Below are 13,661 nucleotides of genomic sequence, written 5' to 3' on the forward strand. Positions count from 1 at the left end.
CAGATATTTTGTCTCAACAACGAGAAAGTAACTAAAACAGTGATTTGTTGACAGGGGAAGGTTGAGATGGAGCACAGTGGGGCAAAGTGTGGGGTCTTATGTCTTCAAATTCAAAGCTCTTTCTATTTTGTTGCTTTGTTCCTTTGGATTATCTGAATGATATTTTCTAGAACAAAACACAAACTAGTGTATCTATGCAATACATATATAACTTATTTTTAAAACAAACCAATACACAGTGATAATCAAAGATGATCAAACAGTATTTTATAGACAGAGGGTTGTAATCATTACAGATTTCACACACATTGTTGCAATACACTGAACATACCTCTGCAGCACTCTGAGTAGTTTCCTACTTTTGATGGGATATTTTTTCTGAAGGTTGAGAAATGCCGCATGAGTACCCTTATCTATTAGGCTACTAAACGCAGTATGATTTTCAGGCAGTTGTAACAAAGAGCGCCAAATGAACATCCTGAAATTAAAGCATAATTTTGCATTAAAAAATTCTTTGAATAAAATACATTTAACACAACGGAATTCAAATGTTACCTGTACTTCGCTGGATATTCACCATAGCCTTTTAATAAGACGTGCAAGCGCTTTGTGTTCAATCCGTATGACAACTCGTTCTGCAAAAGGACAGTATCAGTAAGTCCAAGATCATGCAACTCAAAACACGGTTCATGTGGTCCAAAGCGGATTTCCAACCTCAGAACACAACGCACAGCAAGAAACATTATTCCTTCCTCTGGACTTTGTACTTCACATTCTCTCTCTTCTCTTAAACATGAAGTATACAGAAAGCAAATGAAGTTCATTACAGCATTACCTTCCCTAGACCAGAGTTTGGCAAACTTTTTTTATGAGTAATTAATTACAAAATATCTCAGGTATTGCGCACAAAGGAGAAAAAGATATTGTATAGATATGTAAATACCTATCAAATGCAACCACTTTAAAATGTGAAACAATTTGTGGCTTGTACAACCTGACTGAAGCCACTAGCTGTCATTTGCCTGCTTCTGACCCAACAGCAACACATTCTGATACTTTCTGTCTTCCTTTTTCTTGGAAAAGCCCATCGCATGAGAGCACGAGAGCCAAGACAGGCAGAGAAACTGATCTAGTTTGCCTCTGTGTCTCAGATGATGCAGACATCAACTTCTCACGATAGTCCCTTGTATCTTTTAAGTCAATTGTTGTCTTAATTGAAAAATACAAATTTTAGAATCACAAAGGTGTTTTCATATATTATCTCTTTGGGTGCTAACAACTACATGAAACAGATGGAGTGCATCTTCCTTTTCTTTTATTTTTATTTTTTATTTTTTTAAGCGTTTCTTTTTTCTTTCTTTTTTTTTCAATATTTATTTATTTTTATTTGTTACATTTATTTATTGTGTGTGTATGTGGCCAGCTCAGCCCACCAGGGGGCGGGTCTGGCTGGCATGGGGTGTTGGGGATCGAACCGCGGTCCCTGTGCTTTGCCAAGCTTGTTTCAAGTAGGTGCTTTAGACCACTGAGCCATCTCTCCAGCCCCTTCCTTTTCTTTTAAGAAAAGATAGAGACTGAGTTCTCTGATTTGCTCAGTCACAAATTTGCTAAATCTTGACTTGAAACGGCCAAATTTTGTGTATCCTTCTGTGCTCCTTTTGCCCCATGACATGGGAAATCTGAAACAAAATGGTGTGAAGGGAAAGCACAGGATGATGGTGAATAAAAATTACTATTTAGTGCCATGCACCAGTACAGAGGGCAACTAGCGCAGCTTGCATAGACGTGATTCATGAGAGACATGTGGACTGTTGTCACCACCGGGACAGCTATTGTCACTGAAACCTTTTTTAAATAAAGGACAGGATGCTCTAGAGAGGCTGGCCTGAATTTTATCTATTTTTGTCCTATCATGAGCTGATGAGGAAGTTCCTCTTTTCTTCTGCACACTGATGCTGAGAACTGAGGGCATGCATTTCATGCCACAGAAACGCTCCACTAGTGACAGATCCCTCCGGGTTGGCCATGGGTTCCTCAGAAGCTCCCTCCGTCCCTGGTATTTTTCTGTAGGGTATCTAGATTTCATCCATACTACAGTGCTACCAGAAATCCTGGCTACTGATAAGTGACTTAGGATCATGCCCTTAGTTTTATTTATTTATTTATTTATTTATTTATTTATTTATGTGTGTGTGGCCGGCTCAGCCCACCAGGGGGCGGGGCTGGCTGGCATGTGGTGCTGGGGGATTGAACCGCGGTCCCTGTGCTTTGCTAAGCTTGTTCCAAGTAGGTGCTTTAGACCACTGAGCCATCTCACCAGCCCCGCCCTTAGTTTTTTCCTAAGAGGTTCCTATAAACTCCTGGGAAAGCTAATTCCAGGTCAAGACTCAGTACTCAGTTTATCTTCTCATTAAAACAGCAGCAGCACTGCCTAATCTTTTTCTTTTCCTTTTTGGCAGAACCGGGGATTGAACTCAGACCCTTGCACTTGCTAGGGAAGCGTTTATTCCACTGAGCCATTACCCGGCCCCTAATCTTTTTCATTTTAGATTTTCTTTACTATTCAGTTTTTCAAACATATTGTTTTCTAAGCTGGGAGTGGTGGTGCATGCTTGTAATTCCAACACATGGGAGGTGAAGGAAGGAGGACTGCTGTGAGTTCGAGGCCAGTCTGGACTACACAGTGAGTTAAAGTCAGCCTGGACTGCATAGCGAGAACTTGAATCAAAAAACAAAGAAGAAAAAAAAATATATATATTTTGTTTATATGAAGATGCTATAAAAAAGAAAGTTAGGGACATAATTAACATACAAGGGAGGACAACAAACCCATGTATAGGGTAGAGAGAAAAATATGGTGGGAATAAGCAAAGAGGGTGCCCCAAACCTCCCGGTAACGCTTTGTCTCTTACTGCAGAAATGAGTACACAGTGGAAGAAGTTACCACTGCAGGTCTCAGTCTGGGACCCTTAGAAAGCCTGCTTGCAAGCTGACCTGTGGCTGGTGTCTAGGAGCTAGATTTTTGGAGGGTTCCCATCATCTCTAGAAACAGTAAGGACGGCTGAACATGTCTAAATTAGACAGTACAATGTGTGTTAAGCGCTTGCGTATCCTTTGGGAGACTAAATTTTAAACATGTTAAAAAGACTGCTTACATAACCAGCCTTCAGCAAAGCCTCGGGCACCGAGTCCAGAATCACTAGTAATTTCCTTTTGTAGACAACGCTTCTTCTCGTGCATGCTGTCACAACTGACTGAGGGAAGGCTCAAGTATTCACGTGACCCCAGTGGGAGTGGACTCTCGGAAGGCTGTGCCTTCTCCCCTTGCTGAGTTTCTGCTGTTCTTTCCCATGTCATAACTATGAAGATGACTGTGTGATGAGCCCTAACAACATGCCAAATATGAAGAGGGACTTTGGGCCACTCCATGAGGCCTGAATGCTGTATATTATGTGTGAGCTTCTACTTTTTCATTAAGTTCTGATCTGCCTTATATACTCTTCTGTACAAACAAGTTCACAATTTGAAATGCTCAATGAAAAAGTTATTAAAATTAGGTGAAGCATACATGCCAAAGGTTCCTGAGAATATGGAGCAACTAGAACTCTTGAATACTGCTGGTGGGAATGTGAATTGCTTTAACCAACCACTTAGGAAAACTGACTATTCACTTCACTAATCTGCACGCTTATCAAGAGCAGCTATCCAGGGCTGAGGGTGTAGCTGAGTGGCAGAGTGCCAGCTTGCAGGAGCCAGGCTCTGCGTTTAACCCTGAGCGTCTCCATTCCTCCCCAGAAGCCCTCGTCAGTGACGTAAGGTGGAGGGCTGTTTGAAGGTAGTAGGAAGGTCCTGGTAAGATGGGGACGTTCAGTTGGTGAAAATCCACCGTAGACTCAGGTGTACTTTGCACTCAGCATTTACTGTCAATAAAAAGCTCAAAGTTCCTTGACACATTAGTAACTTTTCTATTAGTATTTCTGTCATATTCAAAAGTAATATATGTGCTTTTCAGAACACTAGGAAAACATAAAAAAATTTAAGAAGAAAATAAAACTCAATTAACTCCCTTCCCTCAAAGGTAATTCTACAACTACTATCTTGGTTACCTCTAGGGAACACAATAATGAATGGAATAGAAAACAGGAGAAAGACATCCCTCTGTTTTCCTCTCTTTATAGCACTCTATACTAGCACTGTAAAACAGAAATACAACATAAGCCAGAAACATAACTTCAAAATTTCTAGAATCCATGTTAAAAAAGAGAAAAGGAAGAATTCAGCTTAACACAACTGAATCCAATGTAAGAGTATCAGTTCAATATACAATCAATATAAAAATCATGGCTGGGGACACGGCTCAGTGGCACAGGCACTTCCCCAGCAAGCGCAAGGGCCTGAGTTCAATCCCCAGTTCCACACATACACACAAAAAATCATCAGTAGACTTTTTCTTTTGCTCATCCTGAGTTTCCAGCCCTTTCTGTACCGTGTGAAGTACACTTACAATACAGCGCAATCCAGATGAGCCACTCCGCCAGTACCAGAGGCGGTACACTGGAGAGCGCAACTGTGTACTTTCTGACTTTTAAAAACCACCAACATCATTCCATGTATGTTAAAAGCTCAAAAGCACATTGTAACCAGGCATAATTTTTTTCTTCTCTTTATACACTATTCCTTTAGATCTCAAAAGAAAGAATGAAGGGGCCAGGGAGATGGCTCAGTGGAATAAGCACTTCCCCGGCAAGCACAAGGGCCTGAGTTCAATCCCCGGTTCTGCCAAAAAAAGAAAGAGTGATGATAGCCTAGAAATCACACCAACATGTGGCAGAACATGTGACACATAATATAACTAATATTTTCTTACCTCCTTATTTTCAAACTTGCCCATCAGGTCCTGTTTCAGTACTCTAGTCTGCATTTTGCCTGCGCTAGACCTCGCTGGCTGCTGCACTCTGCCCGATGTTACTTTCATCTTAAGATCACTGGCACTCAGTCTATTCTTAGGCAAATCTTCAATCACTTTCACTAGAGGAGGCGGCGGCTAAAAGGAAAATACAGACATGAATTGCACTGAAAAGCAAAAACATCCGACTGAACAACAGCAACAAGTAGAATTCAGTTCCTCCTTGAAAGCTGGCCTTAAGTCACGTAATACCAGACCAGCTTTATGCCTGCCGACAAATAGCGTCATGGAGGTGATGGGGGACAAAGGAAGCGCCCGAACGCTCTCTGGGCTCAGAGAAGATCCTCGGCGGCCCATCAGGGTCCTCCAGAAGCACAGACCCTCTCCTCCTGCCCGTGCTGAGAGCTGTCACCTGCACGGCAATGGCTGCTTGTGTAGCAGCTGAGACAGCACAACTCAGAACCCAAACTCTCGTCAGTATGGGTCCACTGAAAGGAAAGAAAACCTTCAAATTACTCCGTGTAAAATGACTCACTAGAATATTTTTCACTTTTTTTAATTTTTATTTTTAGTAAGTGTCTACAGTGTTTACACAGGAATCTACCTAGATTGGACTTGCACTGATCCATATGCGGTCAGTCTCCCAAGTGCTGGGATTACAGGAGCGAGCCACCATGCCCAATCTCAATCGCTGACTCAGTGAGGGGCTGGCACATCACGCCAAGGGTCCCGGCCGTTGGATCTGCCTAAGCAGGCACTTTAATCTGCTGAGCTATTTGGCTGGCCCTAAAATATTTGGACTTCGCTTTTTTTTTTTTTTTTTTGTGTACCAGGAATCCAATTTAGGACCTTTTGTTTGCCAGGCAGATGCTTATGCCGCTGCGCTATCTCCTTGGCCCTAGTTTTCACTTTAAAATAAAAAGAGTTCTCTCCTTCAAAGTAAATGAGTAAATAGTATTACTTGGGCTTTCTGAACTGTAGATATAATTAAGGCGCAATGTCCACTTAAGTTCCGATTCCTCATGCATGATGGAATTGAAGTGGATTCACTTAAACACTGTTCACTGTTAATGGCCTGGGAATATTTGCTCTCTTCATTCTAGATTTTTGTTTAAAAAATTCTACTCTAATGCCTTTCCTGCCTGTTTGAACCTTATCCTGGACCTTCAGTATAATCTCCTGAAAGTTAGCACCTGAGATGGAATCTGATCTGATCGATCTGAAAGTTACATCAAACTTTCAAAGCATACGGATTCATTCAGTTTATTATCACCCTATCAGAAATTCTCTAACAACAAGAAAACAAAATTCAGAATAAAAGCAACACAGGAGAATTAAGATTTGGAGTGAGACCAAATCTTAATACACAGCTGGACACTGTGTAGCCTGAAATAACTATAATGACAATGATAGTGCAGGTGATGCGTCCAGAATCTATGAAGTCTTTTTTTTTTTTTTTAATTTACTTTTAAAATTGTGGCATTGGGGGTTGAACCCAGGGCCTCAGGCTTGCTAGGCAAGCACTCTGCCACAGAGTTACATTCCCAGCCAAGATTACTCAACTTGTAAGCTAGCTGTTCCTTTCAATATGATCTCCCAGTTTACTTAACAATAACATAGAGGGACTGTCTGACTCATTGTTTCCATGGTTTTCCTCATTTCTCTTCCAGCCTCTATTCTTTTTCTTTCATTTTTATGTACTTGGTACAGGGTCTCACTAATTAGCTCGGACTCACAGTGATCCTCCCGTTTTCGGCCTCCCCAGCGCTGGATTTACAGGTGTGCGCCCCAGGGCGGGGCTAGCCTGGCATGTGAGACCAGGGATTGAACTCTGGTCTCTGTGCTTGCCAAAGTAGGCACTTAGTGTGCTGAGCTAGCTTGCCGGCCATTCTCCCCATCTCTTTTAAGAAGGCTTAGCTAATAAAATCAACTGGAGAAGCTGAGCCTTTCTTAAGAGCAGCAGATAATATATTAATGATTTTTTAAAAAATATAACAAATATTTCATAAAGCTATATACAATTACGTATAAATATACAACAATGTAAATAAAAACAGGGTACAATCCCATTTGGGAAACTGTATACATATAAAGAGCCACATATTTCTGGTTCAGTCCCCGACACTGCATACCGTGCTAGCCCTGCCCTGGGCATGCCAAGCTGGCCACCAAAACCAGGTGTGGTGGCGCAAGCCCGTAATCCCAGCCCATAATCCCAGCGCTGGGGAGGCTCAGACTGGAAGATCACTACAAGTTCAGCCTGTGTGGTGAGACCCTGTACCAAATACATAAAATTTATACACAAACATATATACTTAGTTGGTTTTTGTTATTCACACTAGTTCTACAGAATTAACTCAAACACTGAGTAAATGCTGAATCATTGATTCAAGAGGAGACAGAATCACTTTAATGAGTCAATGTATACAACATTTTTGTCAATTGGTTAATATATAATCTAGCTTTAGGTGTTTCTGCTTGAAGATATTCTTAATATAAATCATTGTTTTGCTTTTTATTTTAGGGAAGGGTCTACAGGGTATTCAGGGTCTTACTACTAGATAGGATTCACAGTGATCCGCCTGTTTATAGCCTCCTAAAAGCTGGGATTATAGGCTGCGCCACCACGCCCAGGCTCAATCTCCGTCTCAGTGCGCCCCGGAGGCAGCGCTGGCACAGCAGGCCCAGATCGAGCCCCTGGTCCCTGTGCCTCCTTGCAGGTGCTTTAATCTGCTGAGCTATTTGGCTGGCCCTAAATCACAGGTCTGTTATCACTGAACTGCAACTCATGCCTAAATGAGTTTTTTTGCAGTGCCTTTTCATGTAAGGTACAACCCAGCCTTCCTGTGCTTAGGAACATAAGACTTCAGCACCAGGCTCAGGGTCATTTTAAACAGTAAAATCACAGAAAGACTAAAGATGAAAAAAAAAAAAAAAAAATTCCCCCAAAACAAAACAATCCCTCCTCATTAAAAATAAGACAAAGGATTCTAAATTATAGTATGAGAGCTAAAACAAAAAAGCTAAGTGTTTCTTTGTTCCACTTAATCTGGAAATAAGGGCAGAGTGACTCAATTTTTAATACACTGTCTATGAATAACAGTGAAAGCACTCCAAGTATTTATTTATATTCATACAGGTTAGCAGAATACAATATACATTTTAAGGTCATGAATTTTAGTGAGTAGGCAAATTCTCAAATACAAAAACTACAAATGAGTGGATGCATACATTTACACACACATAAAAGATCAGGGATATATGCATCAGAATCATCTGAAAATGTGGACATTAAGCAAGTTACCTATTTACCTGTGTCTTTTTTTTTTTTCTTCCTGAAATGAAGCAATACATATGTGTATAAAAAGAGGCGGTAAGGAAAAAAATACAATAAAAACAAGCACTGTAAAAAAAAAAAAAAAAAACAACAAGCACTGTATGAAGCCTTAGAACACGCACTGCCACGACTGCTGGCCTAGCTGGGTGCACGGGCGGGTGCACGGCACTTGCTCCTCTGCAAAACTGAAAGGCCTAGACCAGGTTCTCGTCAGTCCTTGTCGGCACCCCACGGCACACTCCCAGCCAAGCAAGGCTGCGCACAATCTAACTTGTTAGCCAGGGGAACTTCAGGCAACCACAGAAGACGGATGCAAGCTGTATTTTAGATGGAATAAATAATGTAGAAAAGAAATGAAGGAGAATGGTATCTATGGGGATGATGAGAGATATGTATGGGGAAGTAAGTTAGATCACTAGACAGGTGAAGAGAAGATATGAGAACCAAGGAGAAGAGTCTAGACTGAATGCAACAGGCAAAAGGAAGGAAGCCACTGAAGTAGGACTACTTAAGACATGATGAAAACATTCTTTTACTTTTACAGCGGCACCTCAGTTCTCATGAACTTAATTCACTGCATGATTCTAGGGAAGACTGCTATGGTCATGTTCTTCACCTCATGTGGATTTAAGACAGAAGCAAAATTTGCCAAAAGCTTCAGTTTGTGAACCGAGTTATGCACAAACAGGTGTTCATGAACTCAGGCACTGCAGTACAGTATTTGGTTTTTGTTGTGTTTTTATGAGACAGAGTCTACCTAGACTGCTGGACAGGGCTCCAATTGCGAATTAAGTGATCCTCCCACCTCTGCCTCTCAAGTCGCTGTGACTACACAAATGTGCAATCACACCTGGCTGGAAGCATTATTCTAGGAAAATGTACTGTAGAAGGTGGAGTGAATACACTACTGTGGTTCAGGAGTAGTTAGTTCATGACGACCAACAGGGAGGGTACTAAGGAGACAGAGAAGAGGCAGCACATATATAGGTACTGCCAATTTAAGAAATCACACCTTAGAATTAACTAGATTTAGGAAATAAAGCAATAAAAATGGTTATGGAGCTTTACAGTCTCTAGGATGGGAAGAAAGAATGAGTCAGAAATGAAACGGGTTTGAAAAGCTCTCTGGAGAAAGAGATCAGGAGTGACATCTTGAATAAGACTGGGATACCAGACAGACGTCCTTCGGAAGGTAGCAATGTAAGAAGCACAACGCAGCAGCAGATATGGCTTCAGGAACAAGAAAAACAAGAAGTGCAAAGGAAGTCAGCACATACTAAGAACATAAACATTTTTTTTTTTTTTTTTTGAAGTGAAACAGTTTTATTTCACAGATGTGTTTAAAACTGCAAAGACACTATTTTCTTCATATAAAAACATTGGTATATCTGTACTTTTTAGAAAATGATTATACAGATCCCCTTAAAGAAAACTGCACCTCATTATATGGTTTCAGGGAGGTTGGTTGGAAAAAACATATCTGGACTGATTCCTAAAACATACCACTCCACACTCTGCATCTTTGGGTTCAAAGTATAGATTACTATCATCAGTGTGTTCCTGCATTCTTACGTATTTGATAATACACACAGAGGCTGGTTTATTAATGTTCCACTGGTTCATCAGCTTTTTCTGCAGGTTCATCCGCAGGTTGTGCAGGCTGTGCCGGCTGTGCCTCTCTCTGGGGCCTTTCTTCAAGACCTTCCAGGAATGGAGACACTTCATCATCATCATAGATTGTGAACTCCAAGTCTTTACCAACAATTCCAATGGAAACATTCTTAGTTGTCAGGTCCTGTTCTGCAGGAAGTGTCTCTCTTAAGGCACGCAGACCATGCTTAACCAGTTCATTTAAATTGCACTCCATAAATTCAGACATATGTCTCTCCAAGTAAGTACGAGCTGACTGAGAACGGGCTCCAATAGACATAGCTCTGCAGTCAAAATAGTTGGCAGATGGACAGGTCTGGAAAATGTGAGGCCCATATCATCATAACCAGCAATAAGCAGCCCAACACCATAAGGTCTCCGGCCATACCGCTGTGTTGGTATCTGGGTCTTGCTTCCAATTAGAGATACAAGACGAGACACAGGAAGTGGTCTGTCAAATATGAATCTGGAATCCAAACACTCCTGTCGCATAAAATTACATAAGAGTCTGGCATCAGCAGTAAGACCCGCAATAGAGATACCAATATGGTTGTCAACATGGAGAATTTTTTTTGGTGAGCTGCAAGCTCTGACTGTGCCCTCTTCAATGCAACCAACACTGCATGGGTTTTGGATTTCAGCCCAACTGTGGCAGAACCTTGTTTAACAGCTTCCATTGCATACTCAATTTGATGAATCCTGCCCTGAGGGCTCCAGACAGTGACATCGTTGTCATACTGGTTGCGGAACATAGCTGGGACACGGACCAAACTAAGAGCCTCCTGCCCATAAACATTTTATTCTTTTTTTTTTTTTGCAGTACCAGGGACTGAACTCAGGACCTTGCGTTTGCCAGGCAAGTGCTTACTCTACTGAGCTATCTCCCTGGCCCCAATATTTTATTCTTGATGATACAATATTGAAATAAACTTGATGCTGCTCCTTAATAACATACCTTATTTATTTCATGTGTCAAAGCTTGAACTGAATATATGTTCAGACTCCCATTTTCCATAATAGATGCAATGTACCGACCATGTGGGCTAATTACTGATGAGCTAATTCCTTCATCAAGGCTTCCGATTTCAAAGAGAAGTTTACAAGTCTGTATATTGACAAATCTCATAATTCCATCTTGACTTAGCACGCCAAGAACCTAAGAGTAGAGAGACATGAACTCTTAAAAACACCTGAAAGTTGAATGGTGAAAACACACACACACACACACACACACACACACACACACACACAGAGTGTATGTGACACGTATAAATTTAGGGGAGGCAGCTAGAGGAGATTCTGTTCTCTACAAGCCATTACAAATTTAAAGTAAGTATGACTCAGGTTGATTTGCTCTGTTCAGACCCAGACAAGGCTGGCTCTAACCAGAACCAGTAAGGAACATGTCCTAGGAGATGCAGAAAAGTGACCTAAGAACATTCCCCTCCTTTAGGCAGGGCAAATAGGTAATTGGACAGTTTCTTAAATTTACCTCCACAGGGGCCGGGGAGATGGCTCAGTGGAATAAGCACTTCCCTGGCAAGTGCAAGGGCCTGAGTTCAATCCCTGGTTCCGCCAAAAAAAAAAAAAAAAAATTTACCTCAACAGTGACTGTCAAAAGCAAGGAGGGTGTAAGGTTTGCTTTTCTTTTTGCGGAACTAGGGATTGAACTCACACCCTTGTGCTTGCCAGGCAAGCACTTATTCTACTGAGCCATCTCCCTGGCTCCCCCTTGGTTTGCTTTTCTCCCCCTAACATACCCCCATGCAACTTGTGTGGCTCTGGTGAAGCCTGCCTATCTTCAGCTATTGTAACTAACATTTTCAGAGTAGAGAAAGATTCTGGGTTGCCAAAGAGGGACAGGTGGAAGTTAATCTTTTAAGGGAAAAAAAATTAAATTTTAACTCATATTATTTGAAAAACCAAGCATGTTAAAAAAAAAAGGTGAAGAAAATAAACCCTTTCCCAGTGACAGTGGCTACATACAACACCATTGTTACAGCTTGTATCTGTGTCCCCCCAAAAGCCTCATGCAGTGACAGGTGGGCCTTTTGGAGGTGGTTGGATCGGGAGCGTGTGATGCTGGGATCCGAGGTTGTCTAATTACTAACTCAGTCCACTGATTGGTGTGGTATAGTTCTGGGCAGGATGAAGGCTACCTGACCCTGGATATGAGTGCTAGTTGCACTCATAACCTGGGTAAACTGGGTAAGATACAAGGAACAAAAAGAGGGCCTTGGGTCCCTTGTCACTTGCTGCCTTCTACCTGCCATGAACCGTTTCTCCCCTTTGATGCTCTGTCTTGTTTCCGCCTTGGAGTCAGCCAGTTATGGCCTGAAGTCTCTACCAACTCTGAGCCAAGACAAACCTCTCTTCCTTTAACTCGGGTGTTCGGTATTTTGTCTCAGCAATAACAAAATAATCTGACTGCTTGAAATGACAACGTTGCTTGTTACACAAAAAGGCAGTTTGGAGGTGACGATCCCGAGTGCATTTTCTTCTGCTGGCTGCCTGGGAGGAACAAACCCCTTGTGCAGTGGACACGACCCCTTGGGAAAGCATCACCCAAATTCATATGCACAGAACCATTAGGTTACTATCTATACTCGGGATTTTATTCTATAAATGTGTAAAATGGCATTTGCAAAATGTTATTCAGTGCTGAGCCAGTTTTAATAGGAAGAGACTAAAAATAGGCTTAAATGCCAAATAATAGAGAACTGGTTAAAAATAAAAAACATTATGAAACCTTACTCAGCTGTAAGCAGGAGTTCTATACTGATACAGAATAATCTGCAAATTAAGTGTAAAACAGGTGCAAAGGTGTGTAACAATGAAGGAAAACAAAATCCTACACATAAAACTAGTAGTTATGGCCGGGGAAATGGCTCAGTAGAATAAACGCTTGGCTGGCAAGAGCAAGAGCCTAAGCTCAATCCCCGGTTCCGCCAAAAGACGAAACAAAACAAAATAAAAACCAGTAGATTTGAGGCAGGGGCTATGAATAACTAGACAATGAGAAAGACAGAGGTACGGGAAATTTACCACTGTACCCCTTCTTGTAAATTTTAGATTTTTAACCATGAGAACGTATAGCATACTCAAAAACTTAAGTAAGGACCAGAAACACAGCTCAGTGGCGCAGTGCCTGTCTTGAAGGCAGGTCCTGAGTTCTCAGTACAAAATCAACCCCAAAAATTTGAAACTTAAGTAAATGAGATACAACACATATAAGCACATTCTGTACATATACATACAACAAGTGACTGAAAAATATAGTGAATGTATAAATTTTTAATAATTACAGTAAAAAAATTTTAAGGGGTATAAATAACATTTTTTAGTTTTTGGTTTTTCAATGTAATGTATTTAGGACAGAGTCTACAGGATTTCACTACATAGATCGGATGAGTGGTGATTCTGTTTTCAGCCTACCAAGCGCTGGGATTACAGGTGTGTGCCACCACACCCAGTAATCGCCTTCTGGGGGTTGCGGAGATGACAAGCCAGGGATTGAACCCCGGCCATTGTGCTCTGCCTAAGCAGGTGCTTTAGTCTGCTGAGCTTTCTGGCCAGCCCAACAATGTTTTTTATTGTGATAAATTTTAAAAATTTATTGTGGCTGTTGATCACATCTCACAAAACATGTATCTTGTTGAAGTATAAGAGCCATGACAGCTCCAGGGAGATGGCTCAGTAGAATAAGTGCTTGCCTGCCAAGCACAAGGGCCTGAGTTCAACCCCCGGTTCCGAGAAAAAAAAGGGGTG

General features: G+C 41.4%; 1 protein-coding gene and 1 pseudogene across 1 annotated transcript in view; both read right to left on the bottom strand.

Annotated features, from left to right (window-relative positions):
• Positions 1–13,661, bottom strand: part of Tbc1d31 (TBC1 domain family member 31) — a 117,182-nt gene that overhangs the window by 60,812 nt on the left and 42,709 nt on the right. Inside the window, exons 7-10 of the mRNA XM_023718817.1 lie at positions 10,849–11,049; positions 4,868–5,044; positions 556–635; positions 332–478 (exon numbers count right to left, since the gene is read on the bottom strand). Of these exons, the coding sequence (XP_023574585.1) occupies positions 332–478; positions 556–635; positions 4,868–5,044; positions 10,849–11,049 (605 nt within the window). The remainder of the gene's footprint in view (positions 1–331; positions 479–555; positions 636–4,867; positions 5,045–10,848; positions 11,050–13,661) is intronic.
• LOC101583132 lies at positions 9,798–10,673 on the bottom strand (annotated as a pseudogene).

This window comes from Octodon degus, unplaced genomic scaffold (assembly GCF_000260255.1).
Source record: "Octodon degus isolate 3935 unplaced genomic scaffold, OctDeg1.0 scaffold00062, whole genome shotgun sequence".
Classification (NCBI taxonomy): Eukaryota; Metazoa; Chordata; class Mammalia; order Rodentia; family Octodontidae; genus Octodon; species Octodon degus.